This window comes from Castor canadensis, chromosome 4 (genome assembly GCF_047511655.1).
Source record: "Castor canadensis chromosome 4, mCasCan1.hap1v2, whole genome shotgun sequence".
Classification (NCBI taxonomy): domain Eukaryota; kingdom Metazoa; phylum Chordata; class Mammalia; order Rodentia; family Castoridae; genus Castor; species Castor canadensis.
The window spans coordinates 75,304,963-75,332,060 of record NC_133389.1 but is presented as its reverse complement, the minus strand read 5'-3'; the positions used below and the strand labels follow the sequence as shown (position 1 = coordinate 75,332,060).

Here is a 27,098-nt window from a genome sequence, read left to right as displayed (position 1 = left end):
ATACCTTCAGCATATGAATCCTGAGTATAGGGCCTTTCTCTAGAGTACTGTTTACATACAGAAATTTAACCCTGATACAGTAAATATACGCTTTCTATTCAAATTTTTCCAATGTCCCACTAATGTCTTTTTATAAGTGATTTTTATGTCTGTTTAGATCCAAACCACACATTGTGCTTAGTTGTCTCTCTTTTTCTTTCTCTCTCTCTATTCTCTGGGGTGGGGTGGGGTGGGGGGTTGGTACTAGTGCTTGAATTCTGGGCTTTGCCCTTGCTAGACAGGCACTCTACCACCTGAGCCATGACCCCAGGCCTTTCTTCATTAGTTTTTTTGGTTTTTGTTTATTTGTTTGTTTTCTTTTTTCAGGTAGGATTTCCAGTTTTTGCTCAGGCCTTAGATTGCCATCCTCCTACCTATGTCTCCTGCTTAACTGGGATGACAGGCATGCACCACTATGTCCAGCTTGTTGGTTGAGATGGCGTCTTGCTAACTTTTTGCCAGGGCTGATCTCTAACTGTGATCCTCTAGAGTAGTGGGGTAGTGGGAATTGCAGTTGTGATCTGCTATGCCTGCTTTACATGCTGGATGTTCTAAGTCTAAACTCCATTTAAAAAAAAGAAAATAAAAAGTCTGTAATTGCCAGAAACTAATACCAGAAGATTTTAGCAGTTTTTGGGTGAATATAATTTCAAGTGGGTTTTTCTCTCTTCAAATAAAGTTTTCAGTACATTTTGAGTGAGCCTGGGTTATTAGGGTTTTATGAGCTTTGGCCATAGACTTAATCTCATAGTTGACTGCCATCATAGCCAAGTTGTTCTAGATCTAAAGTTTTTTGAAATGCTAAGAGGGCTGGAGGGCTATTAGGTTATGTTAGACCAAAACCCCCGACAATTTAACTTCATTTTCTGTATCCTCCAGATTAATGTTTTATTCCTTTGATCTTTGTAGTGCAATTAAACTGAGGCCCAAAGAAGGGGAGACGTACTTTGATGTCGTGGCTGTCATTGACCCGGTCACCAGAGAAGCACAGAGGCTTGCCCCATTGCTCTTGGTAGGGACTGCTGTGGAGGCAGCTCATATCACCTTTATCTGAAGGAGTCCTGTGCCTTGGGGTTCTCTGTGAGCTCCTTCTAGAGCCATTGGAAAAGGCTCCAGGGAATCTGAGGCAGAGCAGTTTTCATAAAGACTGATCATGACGGCTCTGAAAACAGCTTCCCAACTTCAGCACATTGATACAAGTTTTGTGGCTACTTCAAGTAGTTTAAAAAATGACTAACATCTTCATTTAGAGCAAAATTTAAATTGATTTATGCTATGTTTTAATTAGAAGTTAAAAAAAAAAGTAAAACAATTCTCTTTTAATTTTCCTTTTTTATAATGACCATGGACTTTATTGTGTGTCTTATAGATGATACTATACATAAGATGTTAAAATTTTATATAGATTTAAAAAACTCTAACCAAAACAGTCACTTAAACATTTCATTAAATTGGTGCTAGCAGTTGAACCTGGGGCCTCACATATACTGAACAGGCCCTCTATCACTAATCTATACTAATCTGTATCTAGTTGGAATTTTTTTTTTTTGGAGACAGGATCTCACAGTGTAGCCTGGGCTGCCCTTGCAAGTGATCCTATTGCCTGACCCTTCCAACTGCTGGTATTAAAGTTGGTTTCCACCCTGCCCAGCTCTAGTTGGATTTTTTTGTTGATATTGGGGTTTGGATTTAAGTCTTCAGGCTTGCCAGGCTGGTGTTCTACTACTTGAGACATTCCTCCAGTTCCCCTAGTTGGATTTTTTTAAGGTATCATTTTACTTAATGAAGTATGATAACTTTTTTAGTTTTGTACCTATTCATATTTTTTTTTAATGAGAGCTACAGCAGTGAGCTGTTAGGTTTTCCTTATGTAGATGTTCATCATTTAACTCTGTTAACTTTATGTGAGGAACGTTGATCTGCAATAGCCTTTTCCCCCGCCCTTTTTAAACTTTTTTTCGTAACTCCTCTATGTATGATTTATTTATATTCTATATTGGAGTTGAGATTTTTGGAAACTTCTGCAGTGCAGACTTAATGGCAGTTACTATCTTTATATCTTTTCCTGAAATATTAAGAAATGTTCTCTTTCCTAGCTCTGATGAGAAAATTTAAGTATTCCTGTAATCTTGTTTGTTCTTTTAGGTTTTGACTCAACTGATAAACATGAATCTAAGAGTATTTATGAACTGCCAATCTAAACTCTCAGACATGCCTTTAAAAAGGTAAAAAATACTATGTAACGAAATAATTGAAAAAAAATTATACCAAATCCAAAAACTGGTACTAAATGCTAAAGAATCAAGTGGGTTTACAAGTAGATGCGTCTTTGACAGACCATTTACTTAATGTTCAGTTATAGCCAATTTTTGCTTCAGTTGAAAGTTTTAAGAACATAACGTGGGCACAGAAACATCTAGGTAGGATCAGACTAGGCTACTTGCACATGTGCTTTTCATTTCAAAAGAACAGCAGTTTTCTTAAGTTGCAGTGTGTATGTTAGAGGAAGCTGGCTTTTGTTCATTTGCATGCACCTTGAAAAAGTAGACCGGCTTCTCTGTGCACTGTCATGAGCTTTCGAATGGTCATTTATGACAGAAGCAGCATAGTAAGAGTACTAGTGATGCTTCTAGCGTACATGTTGTGGCTATGGGAAATACCTTACATGTAGGAATGCTGTGCCTATAGGTTAGATTATAAATGGATGCAAGTGCAAGTGACTAAAGGGATTCTAGCTTCTACTCTTCAACTTCCATGGAGAAATGTTTAACTTATTATATGTAGTGTCTTCAGGGCTAGCCCACGAACCCATTCACCACTTAGGAGTCAGATTTTAAGAGAAAAATGAATTCCCAAAGAGAGAAAAGTACCTAGAAAATGCTGTGACCCTGATTGCAGTCACCCACTTGAAGGAAGGGCCTGTCCTGCAGTCCCACCTGTCTCACTTCTCTTTATTAGCAGCACCCCCAAAGGCATCACTAGGATGAAAGATGGTTGTGTAAATTCTTTTCCTAATCTGGAATGGTACCCCTCCAAAGTCTAGTCTGTTGCTTACCTGTGTGGATGCTTATAAACTGAAGGATTGTGATTGCATAGAAAAAAAAAATCTGACATTAATCTTTCCATTTCAGTTTTTACCGTTATGTCTTAGAACCAGAGATTTCTTTCACCTCAGACAACAGGTTTGCGAAGGGTCCAATAGCAAAATTTTTGGATATGCCGCAGTCTCCACTATTCACTCTGAATTTGAACACTCCTGAAAGTTGGATGGTAGAATCCGTCAGAACACCATATGATCTTGATAATATTTATTTAGAAGAGGTAAGAATATCTTTCCAAATATCTAATTGTGTATAAAACCTATTTATATTAGTGGTGGTTGCTGACTATCATTTTTCAGGTATAATACAGTTTTTATAAAACAACTTGATTCAGATGTAGTTCATATTCAATAAAGTTTACCCTTCTAAAGTTTACATGTCAGAGGCTTTGATATATTCACAGAACCGTGCAACTGTCACTACTATCTAATTGTCATCTGTTTTTATCACCACAGAAGAAGCTCCATACTCATTAGCAGTCATCTGTTTTCTGTCTCTGATTTTGCCTAGTCTGACATTACGTCTAAACAGAATCATACAACATGTAGTCTTTTGTGACTGGCTTCGTTCACCTAACAAGTTGTTTTCCAAGGTTTATGAGTGTTATAATATGAATCATTCATTCTTTTTTATAGCCAGATGATATCCATTCTGTGGATATAGCACACCTTATGTATGTATGTATGAATGGGCATTTGGGTTGTTTCTGGTTTTGCCTTCATGAGTTATGCTGCTGTGGACACTGTATGCAAGTTTTCTACTGCTCTGTAACTGCAGGGTATCTTTCCATTTATTTAGCTCCTTAGTTTTTTTCAACAGTATGTAGTCCTTATCATTTTGAAATAACCTTAGTTATCTTTTCTCATTTCTCTTTCCAACCCAGTTTTTACCCAGTTTTTATAATCATGTACAGTCATTAACTGCCATTTCAGTCAAGATACATTACATTCTGTCATCCCAGAAAGTTTTTGGAACCCCCTTGCAGGCTATCCCTTAGCCCTACCTTATCCAAGAACTGGTTTGCTTTCTATAACTATCGTTTTGTCTTTTCTTGAATTTCTTAAAATGTGATGTGGTCATAGAGTATGTAAGTCCTTTTTGTCTGCTTCATTCACTTGGCAAAATACATTTTGAATTTATCTGTGTTGTTGCTGAATAGTCTGTAAGTGATTTAATTTTGATATTGCAGGTAGACAGCATAGTGGCTGCTGAGTTTGAGCTGGAGTACCTGTTACTAGAAGGTCATTGTTATGACATCACTACAGGCCAGCCTCCACGAGGACTGCAGTTTACATTAGGAACTTCAGCCAACCCAGTCATTGTGGACACAATTGTTATGGCCAATCTGGTAAATAATCAGTTCATTATATGGTGACATTGCAATCATGTTAATTTAGTCACTGTAATTCTTGATGGCATGATTAGCATTCTGAACCAGAGTGATAATGAAATTCATAATTAAGTCTGGTCAATGTAAAAATAATTTGTTTGGTGAACTATGGAGATTGGAATTACACTTCAATTTACATGACAAAATGTGCTGCAGTACTCTGCTGTAACCAAATTGGCCCCTGAAAATGCATTGCTGCCCTGCCACCCTTGTTCTATTCTTTAGATGTTCCTAGTTCACACACCACACATTGAATCATCACTGAAGCACAAGCAGACTTCTTGGCTTGATTAGCTATATTTTGCTAGGGCTTTTAATGTATAGTTTTTTGGGGGGAGGTCCAGGGGGATGGGGCTGTTTGTTTTGCATTGCCCTGATTTTTTAAATGTCTTGTATTATTAGGGACACAAGGCCTTGGGTTTAATCCCCAACACCACTTCCCCAACAACAACAACAAATCTGGTGTCTGATATTTCAGAAGATGTAACTGCCCTTTAGAAATGTTTTGATGTTTTAAAGAGAACTAAAATTTGACTCTCCTTCATGTCCTAGGGCTACTTTCAGCTAAAAGCCAACCCAGGAGCCTGGATTCTCAGACTAAGGAAGGGACGATCTGAAGATATTTACAGAATCTATAGGTAGGATTAATTGATAAGTTTCATTTTCCAAAGTATTTTGAAATGAGAATCAGCTCTAGTTGGATACTACCTTACATTTTCTAAGGCATTATGCATTTTATTATTATTATTTTTTTCTTTTGGTGGTACTGGGGTTTGAACTTGGCCTCGTGCTTGCTAGGCAGGTGCTCTTCCACTTGAGCCATACCCTCAGCCCGGTGTTCATAGTCATATACCTGATAAAACAGTGCTTTATAAGAAAGTAAGTGTAGAAGAAGGGTCAGGGAAGAATTGGATATGGTCTAAATGCTGGTAAATATGATCGGGTTTTATTTTTTGATATTCCTTTGTGCCAACACTGTCCCAGAATGAAATTAGTCTATCACTGTGAGACAGACAATAGCAGATGAGAAATGTAGTCATTTGAAGAAAGAAGAAAAGAAATAAAGAACAGTCTGGCTGAAGGTGTGGCTCAAGTAATAAGAGTGCCTGATTTCAGACCCTAGTGTCACACACACATAAAAAAATTGAACGTTTTTACCCACAGTTTGTGTCCTGACTTTGAGTAATTTGCATATGTACAGCACATGTGACCTTGGCCATGAAGCCTTGTTGTCAGTACTAGTCTTCCTGGGCTGAGGTAGTATAGAAGTATTCCTAGAACATGCTGTACGGCCAGATTTTCACCTTAAGGTTTACTACACATATTTATTAGTTTAAAAAATATACTACCTTTTAAGAAGTTTTATCTGAATTCTACTTAACACAGTTTAATTAGTTATAACCTATATAAAAAGACTTCTTACCTATTAGGGGATGATTTTCACAAGAAAATCATGTCCATTGTGTATGCGTGCCTTAGCACCATAGTATCTTACCCAGTACACATGAAAACAAGTTGGATTAGTGCCCCCCAGCCCCCACCCAGTTCTGGGGTTTGAACTCAGGGCCTCATGCCTGTGGTGCTTTACCACTTGATCTACCCTCTTAGCCCTTTTTTAGTTTAGTTATTTTTCAGGAAGCATCTCAAGCTTTGCCCTGGGTTGGCCTCAGACCGCAGTCCTCCTATCTGTGGCCTTTGAATAGCCATGATCACTGGGACATGCCACCATTCCTGGCTTACTGATTAAGATGGAGTCTTGCTAACTTGTTGCCCAGGCTGACCTTGGACTTCCGTGCTCTTGATCTCTGCCTCATAAGTAGCTGAGATTACAAGAGTGAGGCGCTGTGCCTGACTTACTGTGATTGTCTGAACCTTGAAATTTGGTGACTGGATATTACAATTAGTAGGAAAACATTTAAAATTTTTTTCTGTCTACTTGCAAATAGAGGTTGTGATAGTTCTTCATACTGGAGGCACCAAATTGAGTCCAGGGCGTAGACTTGGTTTATTGTGTGCCTCCAGGTAAGAAAAAGTAGATTTTTTTATATAATTGTTCCTATTAAAGAGTAGAAGCTATGCAATTCCAGTAATGGTTCAGGATGACCCATCTCGTCTCCCACTCCTTAGAGTGGAAGACCTACAAACATGTACAATTGTCCATTGCCTATCACATGCTTGCCACACGTGGGAGCCTCTCACTCTATAGCAAGTAATCTGAAGGAAGGATTTGTGAAGGAAGTCTGATGCTCATCTCTGAAAGTGATTTCCACAGTGCTTCTGTGCACCTTGAAGGAGTTTCCTTCAGGTTGTGTGAAAATGACTGATTTTGAAAAACTTTGCAAATGGTTATCTGTCCATCACTGTCTTTTAAGAGCTATGATTTGTAATATTTGTTTGCTTTTCTCTCCAAGTCACGACGGTACAGATTCTCCTCCTGATGCTGATGAGGCTGTTGTCATCCTCAACAACTTCAAAAGCAAAATTATTAAAGTGAAGGTGAGTTGGTTGTACTAAGGCAGGTATTTGTTCATAGGTGCTAAAAAGAAGCTGTGTGAGCTGGATGCCAATGACTCACACCTGAGGATTGTGGTTCGAGGCCAGCCTGGGCAAATAGTTTGAGAGACCCCATTTCCAAAATAACTGGAACAAAATGAACTGGAGGTGTGGCTCAAGTGGTAGAGCACCTGCTTCACAAGCACCAAACCCTGAGTTCAAACCCCAATTCCACAAAAACAAACAAAAGAAGCCATATTATTTGTAGCTGTCATGTAAAAATATAGACAGTAGTCCTCCTTATCCAAGGTGTTAGTTATACATGGTTAGCCGTGGTCTGAAAATTAGTTAGTAGTGTGAATCTTATAAATTAAACATTATCATAGGTATGTATGGCTAATCAAAATCATAGTATATATAAGATTCTGTGGTAGGTTTCAGGCATCTGCTAGGGGTCTTGGAATGTTTCCCCTGCAGATAAGGGGGAACAACTGTATTATGAAACCAGCCCAAGATTAACTTTAGAATTGACTGTGGAAATTATTGGAATGCTGTTTTAAGGCAAAATGTCTTTGTAAAGGTGAGTTTGTGGCTTTCTTCAACCAAGAGATTGTACCATCTGGACAGTATTGCTGGGGAATTTCAGTCTTATTTTATATAAAATCTTCTGAGAGGCTGTGTGGCTTGTATAGCCAACAGTTTATAGTATCACTGATAATTTTATTTCCAGAATATTGGGGGAAATGCCAGTGAAAAGTTCAACAGTAAAATAGTAGTTTAATTTCTTTTTTTCTTATGCTTTCTATTCTCAGCATTTTAAAGTTCTTAATGCCTTAAAGTAAAACGTATTGTGGAATAAACAGTCATTATGCAGAGTAAAACATAAAGTCAGCCATGCATGACTGTGTTGTACAGAAGATTCACCCCACATTTGTGTTAATAAATCCTGAAAATGGGTTGTGACTTGAAAGCTCTTTCTTGACAGCTTCTGTAGGTTGCACTCTTTCCTAGAATTCAGTACTATCTAGTGAAATGGGTTTACTCAGACACACAGCTGAACTTGAGGGTGTTTGTTTAATGTACAAACTAAAGATGGTTATTTTGTAATTAGGAGAGGTTATTTGCTCCTCACTTAAAGCTTGTAGGGTGAGCATCCTGATGAAGACACTTGTATTGAATACTAATAGTTTCTGGGTGGGGTTGTGCCTGCTTTTGGGAGAATTGGTTGATTATTCCCTGTTCACAGCACTCACAGTGTACATCCAGCGCAAGTCAGGTTTAGACCTATTAGACTTACTAGAAGGAATAAGATCCCTTACATATGTTTGCAGGTTCAGAAGAAAGCAGACATGGTGAATGAAGACTTGCTGAGTGATGGAACAAATGAGAACGAGTCTGGATTTTGGGACTCATTCAAATGGTAAATTGGCATAATAAAAAAGTAACATTTTGAAGGAAAATCTGAGCGATAAGTGCCATCCATCCTGCTTTCTTTTGAGTAATTCTTTCTGGGCCTTTCCCATCCTGCTCCTTATAGCCATGTTTTGCACTTCACTTGGAGTAGATGAGTAATCTCCAGTTGATTAACTAAAGAGTCTAATGCCTCTGGGTGAACTTACTTCTGCTCCATATGTTCAGTATTGTTGTGCTGGGCCTGCTCTTGGGAGAGGTGATGGTATTTGCTCAGTTTATTCCCATTGTACAAATGGTATTCTGTTGAGCAGATTGTTCTGACTGTTCCTAATGCAACATAGTGGCTTGGGGGTGAGCTTCCTCTTTTTTAGCCTGAAGCGTGGCCTTGTTGGCCCTGTGCCCCCTCCCAGGGTATGTTGGGTTCTTGGTGCCTGTTCCCACCAAATCTCCCCCTAGGGGAGGAATGGGAAGGTACTGTTTCTTTCCTCTTTGTTTAAAGGACTGTGGGTCTGACCAGCATTGTAAGGTGTCCTGTTTTTACCTCTGTTTTTATAGGGGCTTTTCGGGAGGACAGAAAACTGAGGAAGCAAAACAAGATAAAGATGACATAATTAATATTTTCTCCGTTGCATCTGGTCATCTCTACGAACGATTTCTTCGGTTAGATTGTTTCCATATATGTAAATTAATTTGTTGTCGTATTCTCATTTCAAGAAAAGGTCTTGTGAGATTCTGTCCATTATACTTAAGTGTATTTGGAGCACTCTGAGGCTATGAATTGCTTGTCACATGCAATCCTGTTTGTTTTGTTCTGCTTGGGTCTATGAAGTTGAGCTAGCTAGGCAATGAATTCCTCTGTGTGGCTAGTCAGGGCTATAGACCTTTAATATCATAGGTACACCTGCTAAATAATGATGATAATGTTTACTTGGTCATCAAATATTACTTAAAACAGAAACCAGAGGATTAACAGAGAATAGGACAGGACCATGCAAACTGCACTACCTTTACAGATCCGCAGGATTTTAGTCAAGAGAGATCTTAGTTCTTATGTAACAGCACTTGTCTTTATAAACAGAGACCCAAAATGGGAAGGGATTTGCCTCGGATACCCAGTCAGCAGTAGGAGAGACCAGAGGCTTGGACTGGTTGATATGGTGACCCCCCCCCCCCCCCAGAGGAGAAGGCTCTCAGAATCGGCTTGTCACCCTTCAGGAGGGTTCAGCTCTAAAGAAACAGTGTTACCTGAAAGTCATTTTCCCGATTGCCAGGATTCTTTTTCCTTGTAATCTTTCACTATAGATCTACCATAGAAAATAATCGAAATGTCATTTTCCTCATTTTTAGCCTTTCTGTTTCCAAGAAATATCTGACCTAAAATAATGACAATGGCAACAATTTGTTTAATTGAATGCTTGATTCAAGAATCCTGAGCTTGTACCCTTTGGCTTCCCCTTGCCCTTCCCTGATTTCCTCCTTCACGAGGCTCAGTTCAGTCTGAGGGAAGCATGCATGTACATGCTTTTCCTAAGTACCAGATGCTGCTGTGGCTTGACCAGGACAGTTTGGAGAATAATGTAGTAAGTTACCACAACCTCTAGTATTAACTTGTACCATAATTGATATATCAATTCATGAAGCAGTTTATTTAAAGGTGCAACAGAATTAACATTTACCTCTATTAATTGGTATGTGTTTATAGAGAAATGCCCCTTCTCTCCCATTCAGTGACAACTTGATAAGTAGGAAGAAGTGCATTTTCCATTACCAAGGGTCTCCGTTTGCCTAATTGGGCTTGAGTTAGCTCAGCTATGCTGTCTTATGAGTGACTCTGCTTAATGTTGCTGAGATTAAAAAGCATTGGAAAACTATTATTCTTTTGTTTCACAGCATAATGATGCTATCAGTGCTGAAGAATACCAAGACTCCTGTGAAATTTTGGTTCTTGAAGAATTATTTGTCCCCCACATTTAAGGTTTGTTTCACAGGCAAGAGGAAAACATTCTTATTAAGGAGATATGTATGCTATGATGTATTCTTTAATTCTTTTGTCTTATCTGTACACTTAAATTTTTTCCTTTTATTAGGATACCCTAATTTAGTTATATAAGTCTATATTGATTTTTCTTCTAGATTATTTGTTGTTATAAAACTAATCACAAAATTATGACCTGTTTGAAACTTGCATAATATAGGTGAATCTATACCTTTTGTAAGAAGCAATTTTTGTTCTTTTTTTTTTTTTTTTTCCTTTGATGGTAGTGGGGCACAAATTCAGGGCCTCATGTTTGCTAGGCAGGCACTCTACCACCTGAACCACTCTGCCAGCCCAAGAAACAATTTTTTTTTTTTGTTTGTTTGTTTGTGGGACTGGGGTTTGAACTCAGGGCTTCATGCTTGCTAGGCAGGCATTCTTACTGCTTGAGCCACTCCACCAGCTCCTGAGAAGCAATTTTTAATGAAGTAACATTCCCTTCCACTGAATCATGTATGTCTTACTTTAATTTAGAAAGTACAGTAACGATTTTCATTGAGGAGAGTGATTAATTTTCTCATGAACCACTACCAAACCATGTGCTTCATCTGTGCCAAACAAAACACACTTGGAAGGTTTTCTGCTTTATTTGTATCAGCAAGCATTTGTCATCTTAATTGACTTTTTGCATCTTTTTTTTTCTCTGTAGAATTTACTAAACAACTTTTAACGTCTTCAGTAATTGGAATCCGAATGACTAAGTTATTAATTGCAACAGATTTGTTCAGAATTTTGGCTTTGCCATGTTTCTCTCTGGGTTAAACCTAATCTTGAGAAAATCTTATCAAACTCAAAAAATGTTTTTCTAAAATCAAGTTTAGACAAATGGACTTAAAGTTCACATGCCTTACACACACACACACACACACACACACACACACACACACACACACACACATACACACACACAGATCTTCAAGCCTTCACTTACAGTTTTTATCATTTCATGTAGTGATCACAAGTCATAAAGAAATCCAGACTTGACAGAGGTTTATATGTATTATTTTATGTAGTCACAAGTGAGTTGGGGCCAGATTCTTTGTTACACCACTGCTTTTGGTAAATGTGTTTTACTTGTACTGTAGTAATAATGATTGACTTACATTAAGAAGTCAGTTTTTTGCTGGGCATGTGGCACATGCCTTTAAACCCAGAACTTGACAAAAGGTTCTTGAGTTTGAGGCCAGCCTGGGCTAAGTAGTCAGTTTCAAGGCTAGCCTGGGCTAAAAAGGCCCTGTTTCAAAAAAGAAAAAGAAAAAAGAAGTCAGATTTCTTAATCAGAATTAATGATTGTTTTTCTTGTGTTTAAAAATAGGAATTTATACCTTACATGGCAAGAGAATATAATTTCCAGTATGAGCTTGTGCAGTACAAGTGGCCCCGGTGGCTCCATCAGCAGACTGAAAAGCAGCGCATCATCTGGGGCTACAAGATCCTCTTCCTGGACGTGCTTTTCCCCCTGGTTGTTGACAAATTCCTCTTTGTGGATGCTGATCAGGTAAGCTCATGAAGACCAGATTTTAATAGTTTTTGTCTGCTTTTTTTTTTTGGCAGTATTAGGGTTTGAACTCAGGACTTTATACTTGCTAGCTAGGTGCTCTACTCATTTAGCCATACCTCCTAGTTTTTGTATTAATGCCTTTTAAATACTATTTTTGCAGCTATGGAAATGTACCTGGTTATTTTGCACTAATATTTAGAAAATATGGGGAAAATATCACCCAGATGTGATCATTTTAACTTTAATTTGCATTTACTATATCTCCTTTTCATCTTTCTCCATGTCTTTTCTAGCATAGTTGTGATAATGTGTGTACAGCCTTACATCTTACTTAATTCACTTAATGTAAACACTAAAAATTAGAAAATTAACGTTTACCCATTATCTCCAGTTATCAGCCAAAAAGATAGGTGTTTGTTTGTGACAGGTTTTTGCTATATAACCCTGGCTGGCCTTGAACTCTTAGCCTTCCCAGTGCTGGGACAATAGGCCTGTACCACCACACCTGACTATGATAGGTGTCATTGGTATGGCTGACACATGAAGCTCAGGGGGATGTTTGGCTTTGATGAGGAATGCTTCAGATGCTTTTGCAGCTGTCAGGATTTGACTTAACTACAAGGAACATACTGTGATTTTAGAATATACAAACTCCCAAGAGCATAAATGCACATCTAGTCTACAGCCTTCTGCCTCACCCTCATCTTGATGTAATGTGTGCAAAAGTCACCTGGACAAAGGCTTTTCCCATCACTTTGGGGTCCTTTGCTTCAAGTGGCTCAACCTGAGTCTCATACAGCCACATTTAATCCTTGTCAAGCACTTGTGATACACAGGGCATTGTTCCATATCTATCTGTGTTAACTTACTCCAGACTCTCAACAGCCCTGTAAGATAGGTACTCCAGGTTACATGCTCTCCACTTCAGGAAACTGAAGGACAGCAAGCCTAAGTAAGTTAAGTTTTTTTTTTTTTTTTCTACTACTTTAAATACTTAGAATACCATGAGCCACACATTAGGCTATGTGTCTTACATGTTGATGAGGACAACTAGCTAGTAAGTGGTGGAATCCAAGCTTGCAGACTAGAGCTTGTGCCATTATCCACCAAGTTACCCTCTCTGCCACCTTATGGACGCACTCTGTGCTTTCAGGAAATTGTGTTAGAGCTGTCTCCATCTAGCTTAACAAATGACTTTTGATTTTCTTTTCTTCAGATCGTACGGACAGATCTGAAAGAACTAAGAGATTTCAATTTGGATGGTGCCCCCTATGGTTATACTCCTTTCTGCGATAGCAGAAAAGAAATGGATGGCTACAGGTTCTGGAAGTCAGGTTACTGGGCCAGTCATTTAGCTGGGCGAAAATACCATATCAGGTACTGAAAAAAGAGTGCTCCTAACTATGTCGTGTAGTTTTCTTTAAAGTTAGTTTTGTGTATTTAACACTGTGAACAGGTAATATATTAATATGACTTGAAAAATACAAGCTTTCCTTATCCTTTTACCCAGTTTCCACCTCATAGCAGATAATCTCCCCTACTTATTTATTGTCTGTTCTTCCAGAGTTTATTTTTTTTCTTTTTAAATAAAGGTTCCTGACCTTTTATTGTGTGTGTGGTGGTGACACTGAGGCTTGAACTCATAGCCTTGTTCTTGCTAAGCAAACACTCTACTACTTGAGCCATTCCTCTAGCCCCAGAATTTAATTTTCACATAAAGAGTCATGAGTTTATATTCTTTTTTGTACAAAATACACCATCCTCTTTATACTGTTTTGTAACTTGGTTTTTTTTTTTTTAGTGTATTTCTAGTTTTTTCTATGATAAACTATTTGCAATGAATAATCTAGGATTTTGCATATTTCAGGTATGTTTGTAGAATAGATTCCTAGAAGGAGACCTCTTAGGTATATATTCATTGCATTTCTAATGAACACGCACGCCATTGTCTTCTCTGGAAATAGTGTAATTTGGAAGATTTAGAGAGTAGGGAGACCTGTAGGAAGTGGGGCATACAAAGATAAATGATGAGGTACAGTGACTTTAGTTTCATATTTCGGGTTTCTGGTCCAAACTAACTGAAACACTGTGGTTTTTTTCCCCTTGTAACATTTAAGACATCATCAGGTCTTAAATCATCATCATCTTTGAAAAATGACTATTTATCAGTTACTATAATAATTATTACCAGATATACTGCAATTGCAACAAATCTTTTCTCAGAAATTATTTCGTTGGAAGGCAATTAAATAAGGAAGAGTGACTAAAGTGAACTAGTGGAGGCAGAGTATGGATTTAGCAATAATTTGTAGATTTCGTTGAAGTAGCACACACTAACCGTTGACTCTGCTGTCATCCTGTAGCTTACTTTTTCAAAGAGAAACTAGAGTGTTTGACTTGTGACCTGTTCCATTATTCAGTGGGGTTAGTTTTTCTGCCACAACTTTATTGTTGGTTGTAACAAGTGGGTCTTTTCTATCCAGTGCACTGTATGTTGTGGATCTGAAAAAGTTTAGAAAAATAGCAGCTGGTGACAGACTGAGGGGACAGTACCAAGGTCTGAGTCAGGATCCAAACAGCCTTTCAAATCTTGATCAAGTAAGTGCCCATCTTTTTATGGTTTACAGTTTCAGATATGGGTATACCATGTTGTGTCAGCAAATGAAGAATTATTATGTCTCAGTTCTCTCTCAGCACAGTTTTGTTTTTTCATAGAATGGTGATGGGGGAAGTGGGAAGAAACAGGAGAGGGAGAAGGAGGGAGGGAGAGATACAGAAAGAGAGAGAGAGGTTGAGATTTGTATATTTATGTCTAGCCTTGAAGGAAGGCATACCAGTAATGAAAAATGTTAGAGACTTAATGTTGATTCATTACAGAGAAAGGTGGAACAAGGATTGCTACCTTTCTGAATGAACCATTACCTTATCTTTAATTTTGTTCTTAGCCTCATTGAATAAAGTTATTTCTTTGTCTGCTAGGGTCAAATTGTTTTTCAGCTTTAGGGACTAATAAATAGTTAAGGATTCACATACAGAATACAGTATTAAAAATTCCCTTTTTTCTGCATCACAAACCATGATGTATTTCAAGGTTAGCTGAATAACTTTATTAATACTAAGCATCTTTCAGAGGTAAGATTGTACTTAAGTATTTTAGATACATAGTTTCACATACTTTAAGCATTTTGTTTTCCTTAAGTGTACTTTAAAAGTTTTTTTTCTTTTTTTTTTTTTTTTTGGCAGTACTGGGGTTTGAACTCAGGGCTTATACCTTGAGCCACTCCACTAGCCCTTTCATTGTGATGGGTTTTTTTGAGATAGCACCTCACAAACTATTTGCCTGGGCTGGCTTCGAACTGCAATCCTCCTAATCTTTGCCTCCTGAGTAGCTAGGATTATCAGTGTGAGCCACTGGTGCTTGGCAAATACTTTTAAATCTTTATTGTGATATGTCCATAAAGAAGAGTGCACAAAACAAAAATATACAAATACATACATATCCATGTAGATCAAAGAATCATTACAAAGCAAATGCCCATTAACCAGAACCCTAATCAAGTAACTGGTATCTGACTTATGGTGCTCTATTTGCTTTTCTTTATAGATTTACTGCTGAAGCATGGTGTTCTACACACTGCAGTTTATTTTACCTGTTTTTCTTCCTTTATCTCAGTGGAAGATGTACTCTTTCTAGTCTGACTTCTTTTGCTCACCATTATATTGTATAACTCATCCACGTTATTTTGTGTAGTGGTACATTTTATTTATTCATTTGAATACTTTTTTTGAGATGGGTCTCACTATGTTGTCCAGGCTGGAGTTGAACTCCTCGCCTCAAACGATTCTCTTGCCGCAGCCACATGAGACGCTGGGACAACAGGTCTGCATTGTTTCTTTTGGTTTTTGGTTTTGGGGGTTGTTTGGTGGTAGAGGTACTGGGGATTAAACTCAGGGCCTTCTATTTGTGAGGCAAGCGTTTTCAGTGTTTTACGCCCATGCATAATGCTACTGTGAACATTCTTGCACATGTACATATACGTATTCAGTTGTGTATACCACTACAAGCAGAACTGCTGGGTCATCAGATATGCATGTCTTTACCTTCTAGATAATTCCAGACAGCTTTATAACGTAATTCTAAGATACATTCCCAATAGAAAGGTGAAAGATCCTACTGTTACATGTTTTAACTAAAACTTACTGTAAATCTTTAATTGTACATGGCATCTCATTGTGACTTTCAACTAGGAAATTTAGTCCATTTATGTTTAATGTAATTATTATTAACAAGGCAAGATTTATACCTGCCATTTCTTATTTATTTTCTATATGTGTTATGGCTTTTATATTCTTTAATTCCTATATTACTTAATGCCTTCCTTTGTGTAAATAGATATTTTCTAGTATATCATTTTAATTTTCTTGTTTCTTTTGCTATATATTTTTCACCAATTTTCTTTGTCCTTATGATTACCACTAACACTTTAATTTATGACAGTCTAGGATGAATGAATACCAGCTTAATTTTAATTGTATTTAAAAGCTAATACCATTTTCTATTCCTTTATACTATTAACATACAGTTTATATATTTATTTACTACATAACCATCAATGCAAATTTAATTAATTTTTTTTTTTTTTTTGGTGATGGTGTGGGGATTTGATTTCAAGTGTTGCATTTACCACTTGAGCCATACTCCAAGCCCTTTTTGCTTTAGTTGTGTTTCAGATGAGATGGAGGTATCACTAAATTTTTGTCCAAGCTGGCCTTAAACCACCATCTTCCCTATCTCCACCTCCTAAGAAGCTGGGATTATTGGCATGTACCACTATTCCTGGCCTATAATTACCTCTTTTTGCAGAAAAAGAATCAGATTCTTATTTTTTGTTTTTGGCAGTACTAGAGTTTGAACTCAGGGCTTTGTACTTGCCAGGCAGGTGATCTACCACTTCAGCCACACTTCCAGCTTTAGTTTCTTAAATCTGTCTTTTAAACCAGATAGGAAGAACAACAAAAAAAGGCTTCAAGCAAAAAAATTTATTCTTACTCTCTTTTATATTTACCAATAAAGTCTTTATTTCTTTGTGTGAATTTGTTGCCATTTCAGCAAGAATTCCTATTAGTATTTCTGCAGAGTAACTGCTAGCAACAACTCCCAGAGAATTCAATTTTCATTTTTTTGGTGAATAGTTGTGTTGAATATGGAATTCTTGCTTGACAGTTTTTTCTTTCAGTACCTTGAATACCTTGTCCCATAGTCTTTTTTGCCCTTCATGGTTTCTGATGAGAAATTAGTTGTTACTTTTAATGAGGACTCTTTGTATATAACCAGGTGGGTCTCTAGTTTCAATATAATTTAAATAAATTATAATATATATAGATAGTTTACATAAAATTTTCATTATTTCTATTCTTTCAACACCTTTCTTTCCTTGTCTTCTTCTCTTTCGTCCTCTTTTTCCTCTTCCTTTTTTCTTCTCACACTAGTACTATTTTCCTTTTTTTTTTTTTAAAGTTTTGTTCCTTAGGCTGGGTAATCTCAACTAACATGTCTTCAAGCTTGATTCTTTTTTTCTGCTTTCTCACATCTGGCATTGAACCACTCGAGTGAACTTTGCATTTCATTATATTTTTCAACTCTTAAGTTTTCTGTTTCTTTTTATAATGTCTATTTCTTTATTACTATCACCCCATTTCGTATTATTTTACATTTGCATAGTTAATAACAAAGTTGAGTATTTTGTATGATTTTGCCAATTGAAATGTTCTGTTTTATGAGCAGCTTAAGTATTTGGATTTTTTGTTTTTCTACTGGATTTATGGGCATTCTTTATGTATACCAATAGTATGTTAGTTATTTTTGTTGCAAAATTTCCCACTTCACTTCTGTTAGTGATATCTTTTGTAGTCTGGTTGGCCAGTATTTTCCTTTGTGGTCAGTGCTTTTTGACCCTATCAAGGTTATAAAGATGCTCTTTTGTGTGAGTTTTGTTCATTTGCCTTTCACATTCACATCTATGTTCTAGGAACAATGTATGTCATATTTGGTGAAGTTTTTTGGGGGGGCAGTTTATGTGAATATACAGTTATTTTGGCAATTTTTTTTTTAAACAAAGTATACTGCTCTGTAATGCTATACTTGTCAGAAATAATGTATCCAGGGGCTGGGAATGTAACTCAGTATTAGAGTATTTGCCTTAGCATGTGCAAGATCCTGGATTCCAGGATCTTTTACAAAAACAAGAAAGAGAAGGGAGGGGAATGGAATGGATCAAGTACCCATATATACATAGATCTCTTCTGGACCTCTGTTTATTTCATTGGTCTAGCTTCATGACATGCTAAATGCCCATTGCTTTGTCTAAAGTTAAGGTTTTTGAGGTGCATTGAAACCATTTTTCCCAGTGGTTGCACCATTTTAAATCCCTTTCAGAAATGCACAAGGGATCCATTTTCTCCATATTGTTCTTAATACTTGTTATTTTCCTCCACCTTCACATTTTTAAATATACTAGTCATTGTAGTGGATATGAAGTAGGATCTTATTGTAGTTTTGATTTTCATTTCCCTAATGACAGATGGTGTTGAGCATATTTTCATGTGTTTGTTTGTATATAATGTTTGGTGAAATGGTTGTTCAAGTCTGTTGCTCTGTGTGTGTGTGTGTGTGTTACTGGAGTTTAAACTCAGGGCTTTGCAGTGGTTGGTAGGTAGGTACTGTACTACTTGAACCATGCCCCCTGATTTCAAACCCAAGAAATGCCAAAAACCTTACTAATAAGTAGCAGATGACCTGGTGGAAGAACCCCACATTCCTAGATGAGTTTTAAGCTAATGTTTTTTGGTTGCTCATAATGGGAAGAAGTTTTTTGGTTGCTTATTTAAATTTCTTCCAGAACTTTAAATCTTTGTATTTTATTTTCTTTACATAGGATTTGCCCAATAATATGATCCATCAAGTGCCAATCAAATCCCTCCCTCAGGAATGGCTTTGGTGTGAAACATGGTGCGATGATGCCTCTAAGAAAAGGGCCAAGACAATTGATTTGGTGAGCTGTCTGAAATGCAGTCCTGTTCCTCCTTGGTGTCCTGTGCGACTGGATGGTGGTTAACACAGCCAGTCCTAGTCCTCAGTCTTTCTGTGTAATTGCAAAGTTAGGTGCTGTGGAGCATCCAGCCATTCCCACAGTGTCTGCATGCAGCAGGAAACCAAACCACAGAGCATCTGATGGGGCTGTTCTCTCGGCTCATTGTCTGCCAAGTCACTACTTCTCTTCCTTGTCATCTCTGTGCCTTGTCATTTTTCCAGATGGGTTTTTACTTGTCTTACCTTCAGGTAGCCCCCACTACTTCCTTGTTGGAAAAGTAAATATAGCTTATATAGCCCACTACCATATTGCTTCTGCTAATGGACCATTTAGTTTCTCAGTCCTTATTTTTTTTTTTGTTTTTGTCCACTTAGAAGATGTAACCTAGAACAGAAATATCTTTGCTATATTTCTTTTCTTTTTTGAGATGCCACCTCATGTGTAGCACAGGTGGCCTCAAATTTGTGAACTCCCTGCCTCAGCTTCACACATAGCCCACTACAAATGAAACTGGAGTTTTGAACCAACGGCCCAAACTCCTGAGATTCCATATTCCAGGTCTGGCCACCCACCTCTAAATACCAAATAAAGAGGCATGGTGGAAGAAGAGAAAGGAGATTATTCTCCAGTTCGGGACATACTGTGGGAAGAGGCAGAGCAAGCACTCAGCTCTTCTTCAGCCATCTTTGGGGTACAGACATGAGCTGTAGGTTTAAGTAGACAAAAAAACTGGGGGCAGGAGACAAAGTTATGCATAGTTAAACAGTCCCAGTCACAGGTATTTTCTGGCTGACCATTATCTCAGTCCAAGAGTTCTGAGATAGGTTCTGGAGAAGATGTTATCGCTGTCATCACTTGAGGGGAGCATTCTGGTTCCCATGAGCTGATTGCTCCTGCTCCAGGGTGCAGCTTCATCATTACAGGTAATTGTCCTCTTTTGGAGGGGTGGTCTACCCTGCAAGTCTCTGCTGTTTCTTATGGGAAGTTTCAGTCCCTTGTCATAAAGATGTTATCAGTTCTATCCTTTCTGGAATTCATGGTGATTAAAATGACTGCAAAGAGAATGGCTTAGAGCAAAAACAGATACAAAACAGAGGTAGGGAGGCCAAGCTTTCTTGTTTTTAGTTAATTTATGTGCCTAAGTAAGGAGTCAGTGCTTTTGATCAAAAGCAGTTTGAGCGCCTCTTACACAAACACCTTTGAATTCTGTATAAAGTCCTGTTTCCTCAACTCAGCTGAAGTGTGTTTGTTGGGTTTCCACAGTGTAATAATCCAATGACCAAAGAGCCCAAGCTGGAGGCTGCTGTGCGAATTGTCCCAGAATGGCAGGACTATGATCAAGAGATCAAACAGCTACAGATCCGCTTCCAGAAGGAGAAAGAAACAGGAACACTGTATAAGGACAAGACAAAAGAGCCGAGCCAAAAAGGTAAATGCAAGCCTTCGGCATTGGAATAGTACTTTTTGGAGTTTCTGATTTCTGTTTGTTGCAAAAACAACAGAATAATGAATAAAAGGAAAAGAGAAATCTTTTAAATCCTAACATCAGCCAGCATCTTTTTTTTTCTTTTTCAGTTGGGCTTTAAACAGTATTTTTTCATGTAACTGCTTCCCCTTTTTTTCTTTATTTGGTGGAGGAGAGGAGAGGAGATGCTTTAATTGTGATCATTGTCATTTAAATTTATGTATTTTGTTATACATAAGCCAAACCTGACATTGTTTGGGTAGTTCTTACCGGAGTTCTTGGTTTTTCTTTAAATCTGTGAGGCATTAGTGAATGAACAAACTTAGATTAAAACAAAGTATGTACCGATTTAAAAAAAATATTCTTTAAAACAGACATTGGAGTGGGTCTGGAGTGTTTATATTTAAGTTAAGTAAAGAGAGAGACCTCAAAGTCTTTTGAGGGGGATTTTTGGTAGTGCTGGAGTTTGAACTCAGGGCATCACAATTGCTAGACAGATACTCTACCATTTAAGCCAAGCCGCTAGCCCTTTTTTGCTTTTAATTGTTTTTTACATAAGTTCTGCCTTTTGCCCTGGGGTTGATGCCTTCTGTATAGCTGGGATTACAGACATGCGTCACCATGCCTCAGTGAGGGCTTGCCTTTTTATAATGCTTTTTCCTACTACTGTGTATCTCACAAACAGTAAACATCAGTATTTAAAATCAGTAGAATACAGAAGTATTTTTAAACAGAACGATTAAACTGTTAATAAGCTGGGCTCTGGGTTTTAAGATTTATTCTGCTTTAAATTAATTCTAATGCAGAGCATAGATCCTGAGTGCTTGACTAGCCTAAACATTCTGAAGACTATACAATTATATTGCATATTGTAGCTAGAAGGTTATATCATTGTAAATATAATTCAGGTTCATTTTTAAAACCTGGATTTCCAGGTAAGTGGGTGAACATGTGGACACACTGTTCAAAATAAGAGGGAAATACAATAGTAAGTGAATTTGAGGATACAGTAATCAAATTGGAGTAGTCTTATGATTGGTATCTGCCACATTAATAATGCCCTTCTTGGGGGAAAAGATGGTGAAAGACTGTACCTTGCTGAAGCTTTGTGTATTAGGACAATCCTTGTTAAAAAGCTGCAATTCTGTTGTCAGTAGGTTTTTTTTTTTTTTTTTTTTTTTTTGGTGGTACTGGGGCTTGAACTCAGGGCCTTCACCTTGAGCCACTCCACCAGCCCTTTCTTATGATGTTTTTTTTCAAGATAGGGTCTTAAGGAACAGAACTCGTGGAACTATTTGCCTGGACTGACTTTGAACTGAGATCCTCCTGATCTTTGCCTCCTGAGTAGCTAGGATTACAGGCATGAACCACCGGCACCAGCAGTTTTCAATGTTTTTTAAAATAAAAATGTGTCCTTTGTTTTTGCTTTCAAAATTTACTACAAAAACTCCAAACCAGAGCTCATAAAGATTTTAAATGAGAGATAAAATGGAGGAATGGTACAAATCAGATTGTGGACAATGCCTGCTCTGTATTTTTATAACTTAAGGATAATCTGTTTTATTTCCCATTGTTCTCCTTTTCCATAGGATCTCAGAAACGTGAAGAATTATGATCTCTGGAGGAAGCTAGGAAATTACACCATTTGAAAAACAGTTTTTATACTAAATGCTAGTTTTTCTTATTTGTCTGTACAACTGCTGATGAACTGACTGAGCAGATGTGCTGCACCTTTTGATTCTGAGCATTTGATTCTGTCTTCTGCACATCCGTGGGCACTGGATCTTTGGGGTTAAGGCTCTGCTGGATTTGTACCTCAGGTGAAGACCTTGGCTGATCTTTTGGGGACTCTGTAAAGAGCAAGGAACAAAAAAAAGAGCAGTCTTCTTACCAGAAGGGGAAGTGGCAGCAGCAACTGGAAGAAACTGAGCCCATTTGTGCCGGCCCCCAAGAACACAGTCACGCTGCACAGTTCTGGGAAGCAGGCCAGTAGAGCCACCATGTTCTTCCTTACCTCAGTTTTACCTGCAGCAGGAGCTGTACTGCAGATGCCCACCCTGCACTGGGTCAGGCCAGCAGACATTTCATCTAAGGCCTGTACCTAGAGGATTATGCCAACACGCCTCCCTGCTCTGCCCCACATTCTTTTCCCAAGTTTTTGGTTTATTGTTTGATTGAAGCCCAACCAATAATCATGTATCTTTAGGGTTGGCTCGGTAACGTGGCTAAACAGTTAATTTGGAGGAAGGATGGCAGTGGGTTGGGGTACGTGTAGGAAAGACAGGCATAGGAAGGCCTGTGTGTTGGGGAAGGAGGATTAGAAACTGGGCATTTTCTTTTATAAACCATCAATACATCAATACTGCCGTGGCTAATTTAAAAGAAAGACATTATTCTGTTCCTTGCTTAATCCCAGTGAACTTTCTAGGTAATTATTTTGTAAACAGTTTTTGTATTTATGAAAGTGTTTGCTTTTTTTTCTCACTTTATAAAAAATGTCATTAACTTCCTGACTAGGCATAGCCATACTGAGCCCCTCTAGTGACCCGTGTCCAAGGGCTTGGGCTTCATTGGCTTGATTGCCACATCACTTGTCTTTCCTAGGTAGTTTTCTCTCAGACCTAGGGGACAGCGGGGCTTGGACTTTTCTCTACAAATTTTCCCATATACAAGACCGGAAAGGATTCTGACCCTGGAACTTAAAGTTTTCTATACACTGCCCTATACTCCTTTTATTTTAGTCCTGTGGATTGCCTTTGGCCTATAAAAATTGCCAGACTCCACACCAGTTCCAAGGCGACACAGCTGTTCCTGAAGCACCACAGCCCTTCAGGCATCACTTTCTGTGCATTTGTGGCAGCAGCTGGGCATCACTCTTTTGCAAGCAGCCTTTGCTGAGGAACGGCTGTGGAGTTGTGAGGATATTGTTGGCCTGGTGGTTGGGCGGTGCCATCTCTGCCCAGGCTGCAGGGTGCAGTAATACAAGCACTGATGGGAGTGCCCCTGCCTTCCAGTTCATGTGAGCTTGTTCTTGTCTAGTTTGCCTGCTTTTAAAAAATATATAAATAGGAAGGAGCTGTGGTATGGCTCAGGGCCAGAGCACCGTCTAGCATGTTCAAGGTCTCGGGTTCCATTTGCAGCAAGTGCAAATGGATAGACAAGTCCTTACCCTCCTAAGCCAGGTAATACATTGACGTGTGGGCTTTTTTAAAAATCAAAACCTAAGGACTGAAGGCTTGGCTCAGAGTACCTGCCTACCAAACTCAGGGCCCTGAGTTCAAACCCTAGTTCTGCCAAAATAATCTAAATCTTACCACAAATATCAAGTAGTTAAATTTTTTTTCATTTTCAGAGCAGAAGTTACTTAGGAGCCTTTCATTCAGTCTAGCTTTGCTTTTATAATTTCATTATAAGTTGGGAGTGGGGCTTGTGGAATGGCTCAAATGGTGGAGCACCTGCCTAGCAAGCACAGGCCCTGAGTTCAAACCCCAGTACACCTTCCAAAAAGCAAACAAAGTTGGGGAGGGGAAATCAGAAGATAACTCAACAGATATGTTGATCTGAGCTGGAAAGGGTTCCTAGAATGGCTGTGTGGCATGGTTCTTCCACTTGTCCCTCACCTGGTCTGAGCAGCCTAAGGGTTAAGATCAGAGAAATCAAGAAGCTTCATCCCTGCATTAAATTAAGCTCTCAGAGACAGAGATGCTGCTGCAGCTGCTGTCTATGGCCATAGGCAGAAAGCACATTTTCCTAGCATATTGTCTGGGAGGTTTAGTGGGAAGTCCTCAAGTCACTAGGCTATGTGTTAAATGCTGGTTCTGGTGTCTGGGTTTCTCCTTGTCTTCCTACCAAGTCTCTTAGGCATATTCTGCGAGTAGGAAGGTGCAGAGTAGAATGTGTTCTCTGTGGAGTGTGTGCTGGTTTCCTCAGTTCCGAGACCTACATCTTAGTAGTTGATGCTGAGTAATGCCAGAACTAGCTTGCCTCTGAAGTGGCCAAGGCCCTTCCTTCTACCAGTTTCTTTCCTTACTTTGTGTGGCTTAATCGCTTCTCCAAATTAACTAAGTAACCAGGAAATGATGTTGCCACAAAAATGTGGTCCCCATCAGCTTTGTTTGTTGTTGCTACTATAAGAAAGTACACCATGACTGAAAAGACAAGAAATTTTATTCACAGGAAGTAGGAACTGATTGTACTGAATGTTCAAGGTTCTGGAAACTGTTGTTCTTTGCCAGCATTTGGATATAATGAATTTTTTCCCCATCATGCCATAGTGGGCAAGCTTCTTTCTGAATCAGTAAAGAGAGTTATATGAAATAACGTGACATGTCAGAATGACATGCAGCAATGTGAACCTGTTTTTATGTTCTGTGAACAGTGATATTTGAGACCTGAGGCTGTGGGGGTATGCCCTGGTCAGGGTCTCTTGTCCTCCTGGGTTGGGTTAAAAGTGTACTCAGTACTCACCACACTGAGAGTGGTGATTGATGAAATTGTGAGTCTGTCAGAGTGTTGCATTTCCAGTTGAATGTACAGATGTTTGCACATCTAGGTGCAAAAGCCTCGTGCTAGCCTCGAATATTAAGACACAGGTTTCATAAACTGAGCTTTCTTTCTGCTGCTCTCCTTACATCCTGGTGTTCTGAACCTGCTCCAAGTGAAATGCTGAGAGCTAGGGATGGAGCGCAGCTTTGGAAGAGACTGGCCCATGTGATAGGAAAGAAATCCCTAAGTTTCCTTTGCAAGGATGTAAACTTGACTGGTACCTTAATTTTGAACAGGTCAGATGTCACCCACATGGCTCTCAATGCCCCATGGCTGTGAACATGAGGTGCCTCCTGTCTTTCCCACCTGTCCCCATGAAGAAAGTTAGATACACAAAAGCAGTCCTTTTCTAAAATTGCTGCCCCTGAATTGGAGTAAAAAATGGAAGTGTACTTTGTGCAGTTACTTAAATATATATTTCAGTGTTGTGTTACTACTTTAATAGTTTTTAAGTACTTGGTTTTATATGAGCAGTTTTGTGGGATGATCAGAGCTAATCAAGTATAAAGTCATGTGTCTAGATTGGTAAGGTAACTTTTTTTTTATTTAAATTTATGTTTGCCTTAATGGTTTGAAGGGTTTTTTGTTAGTTTGTTTTGGCTTTTTTTTTTTTTTTTTTTTGGTGGTGGTGGTGGTGGTGGTATTGGGGTTTGAACTAAGGGCCTTGTGCTTGCTATGCAGGCATTTTTCCACTTGAGCCATGCCTCCAGACCTTTTTTGCTTTAGTTATTTTTTGAATAGGGTCTCACATTTTGGCCTGGACTGGTCTTGGACTGTGATCTTCCTATCTAGCCTCCCTCATAGTTAGGATCACATGTGTTCACCACCACACTCAGCTTTATTGGTTGAGATGGGATCTTGATAACTTTTTGGCTTGGACTGGCCTTGAACTGAGATCCTCCTGGTTTTTGCCACCTGAGTAACTGAAATTACAGGCCTGAATCACCAAGCCCAGCTCTTGAGGAAAATGTTTTAACTAGGACTTCGATAACTAGTTACCTGATTGAATCCAAGCAAGCTAGATATTGATGGCTCAGGTGCTCATATTTAGGCGTGTATGGAGGATTCACATTTCTTACTCATTATTTGGGTTTCAATTTCTCCATGTAATACAGAAACAGCACTTCTCTGTTACATAGGGGCAGTGAGTCTGAATTGGGTGGAGGATCTCACTCCCTCGGAGTGTGAGTGCTGACAATTTACAAAAACAAGCCACAAAATCAGTTTCAAGCAGCTGCATGTGCCCTACAAGTAGTCCATAAAGTTTAAACTCCAGTAATGACTTTGCAAACGAGGCCCTCCTGAGTTCTGTCCAGTTCCTTAGCAATGCAGAGGCCAAATTTAAAGGTGTAAGTGGCTCGTGAGTTAGGGTGTGGAGCTGAGACCTCCATTCCCTACTTTATGCATTGCCTCACTGTCCCCAAGTAGACTTCCAGGGAAACGGGCATGATTCTCTTCAACAAAATTCATTACTTCAAGGTTGACCATTGGAACAAAAGATTCTCAAGTACTGTGTTTTCCAGCCAAATATTTCCATGTAAATAAGACAGACAAGGGAAAATGGAGATGAAGGAAGAATGAAGTTGAAAGAGTTCTTTGTACCTCTCCTATTTTGCTGTAAGTCCTGTTCCACTAAGTGCGGCATTGTGTCCCACGCTGGGAAAAGCATTGGTGTTCTTTAAATGTCTGCAGGATCTCTGTCCAAAGGGAATTGAGAACAAATTTTCAGGTACTGTTATGAAAATAAGGTCTGCTCAACACAATAAACTGTTGCTTCTCTTCTTTCAAACTGTCTGGCTAGTCATTCAGGAAGGGCAGATTAATAGAGCACAAAGTCCAGCCCCTTTGGCAGAAGTTGCAAACCCTGGTAGAGGATGGAGGGCTTTACCTGAAGTCTTGTCTGACCTTGGAGCTAGGTTCTGGCTGCAGCCAGCTTTTAGGGTTCTCAGGTTAGCACCCAGGTCCTGGCAGATCCCCAAGTAGATGTCTGGGAGATGTCCAGGGAGAACCTGGCAGACCAGCAGC

General features: G+C 38.7%; 1 protein-coding gene across 2 annotated transcripts in view; it reads left to right on the top strand.

Annotated features, from left to right (window-relative positions):
• Uggt1 (UDP-glucose glycoprotein glucosyltransferase 1) overlaps positions 1 to 26,862 on the top strand; it is a 95,039-nt gene extending 68,177 nt beyond the window's left edge. For both annotated transcript variants that reach the window (XM_074070451.1, XM_074070449.1), the window contains 15 exons: positions 949 to 1,051; positions 2,185 to 2,264; positions 3,171 to 3,360; positions 4,330 to 4,488; positions 5,083 to 5,168; positions 6,942 to 7,026; positions 8,355 to 8,443; positions 8,992 to 9,096; positions 10,327 to 10,411; positions 11,787 to 11,969; positions 13,189 to 13,349; positions 14,456 to 14,570; positions 18,908 to 19,024; positions 20,327 to 20,492; positions 22,118 to 26,862. In XM_074070451.1, the coding sequence (XP_073926552.1) occupies positions 949 to 1,051; positions 2,185 to 2,264; positions 3,171 to 3,360; positions 4,330 to 4,488; positions 5,083 to 5,168; positions 6,942 to 7,026; positions 8,355 to 8,443; positions 8,992 to 9,096; positions 10,327 to 10,411; positions 11,787 to 11,969; positions 13,189 to 13,349; positions 14,456 to 14,570; positions 18,908 to 19,024; positions 20,327 to 20,492; positions 22,118 to 22,143 (1,750 nt within the window). In that variant the 3' untranslated portion in view covers positions 22,144 to 26,862. The remainder of the gene's footprint in view (positions 1 to 948; positions 1,052 to 2,184; positions 2,265 to 3,170; positions 3,361 to 4,329; positions 4,489 to 5,082; positions 5,169 to 6,941; positions 7,027 to 8,354; positions 8,444 to 8,991; positions 9,097 to 10,326; positions 10,412 to 11,786; positions 11,970 to 13,188; positions 13,350 to 14,455; positions 14,571 to 18,907; positions 19,025 to 20,326; positions 20,493 to 22,117) is intronic.
• Positions 26,863 to 27,098: the final 236 nt, after the last annotated feature.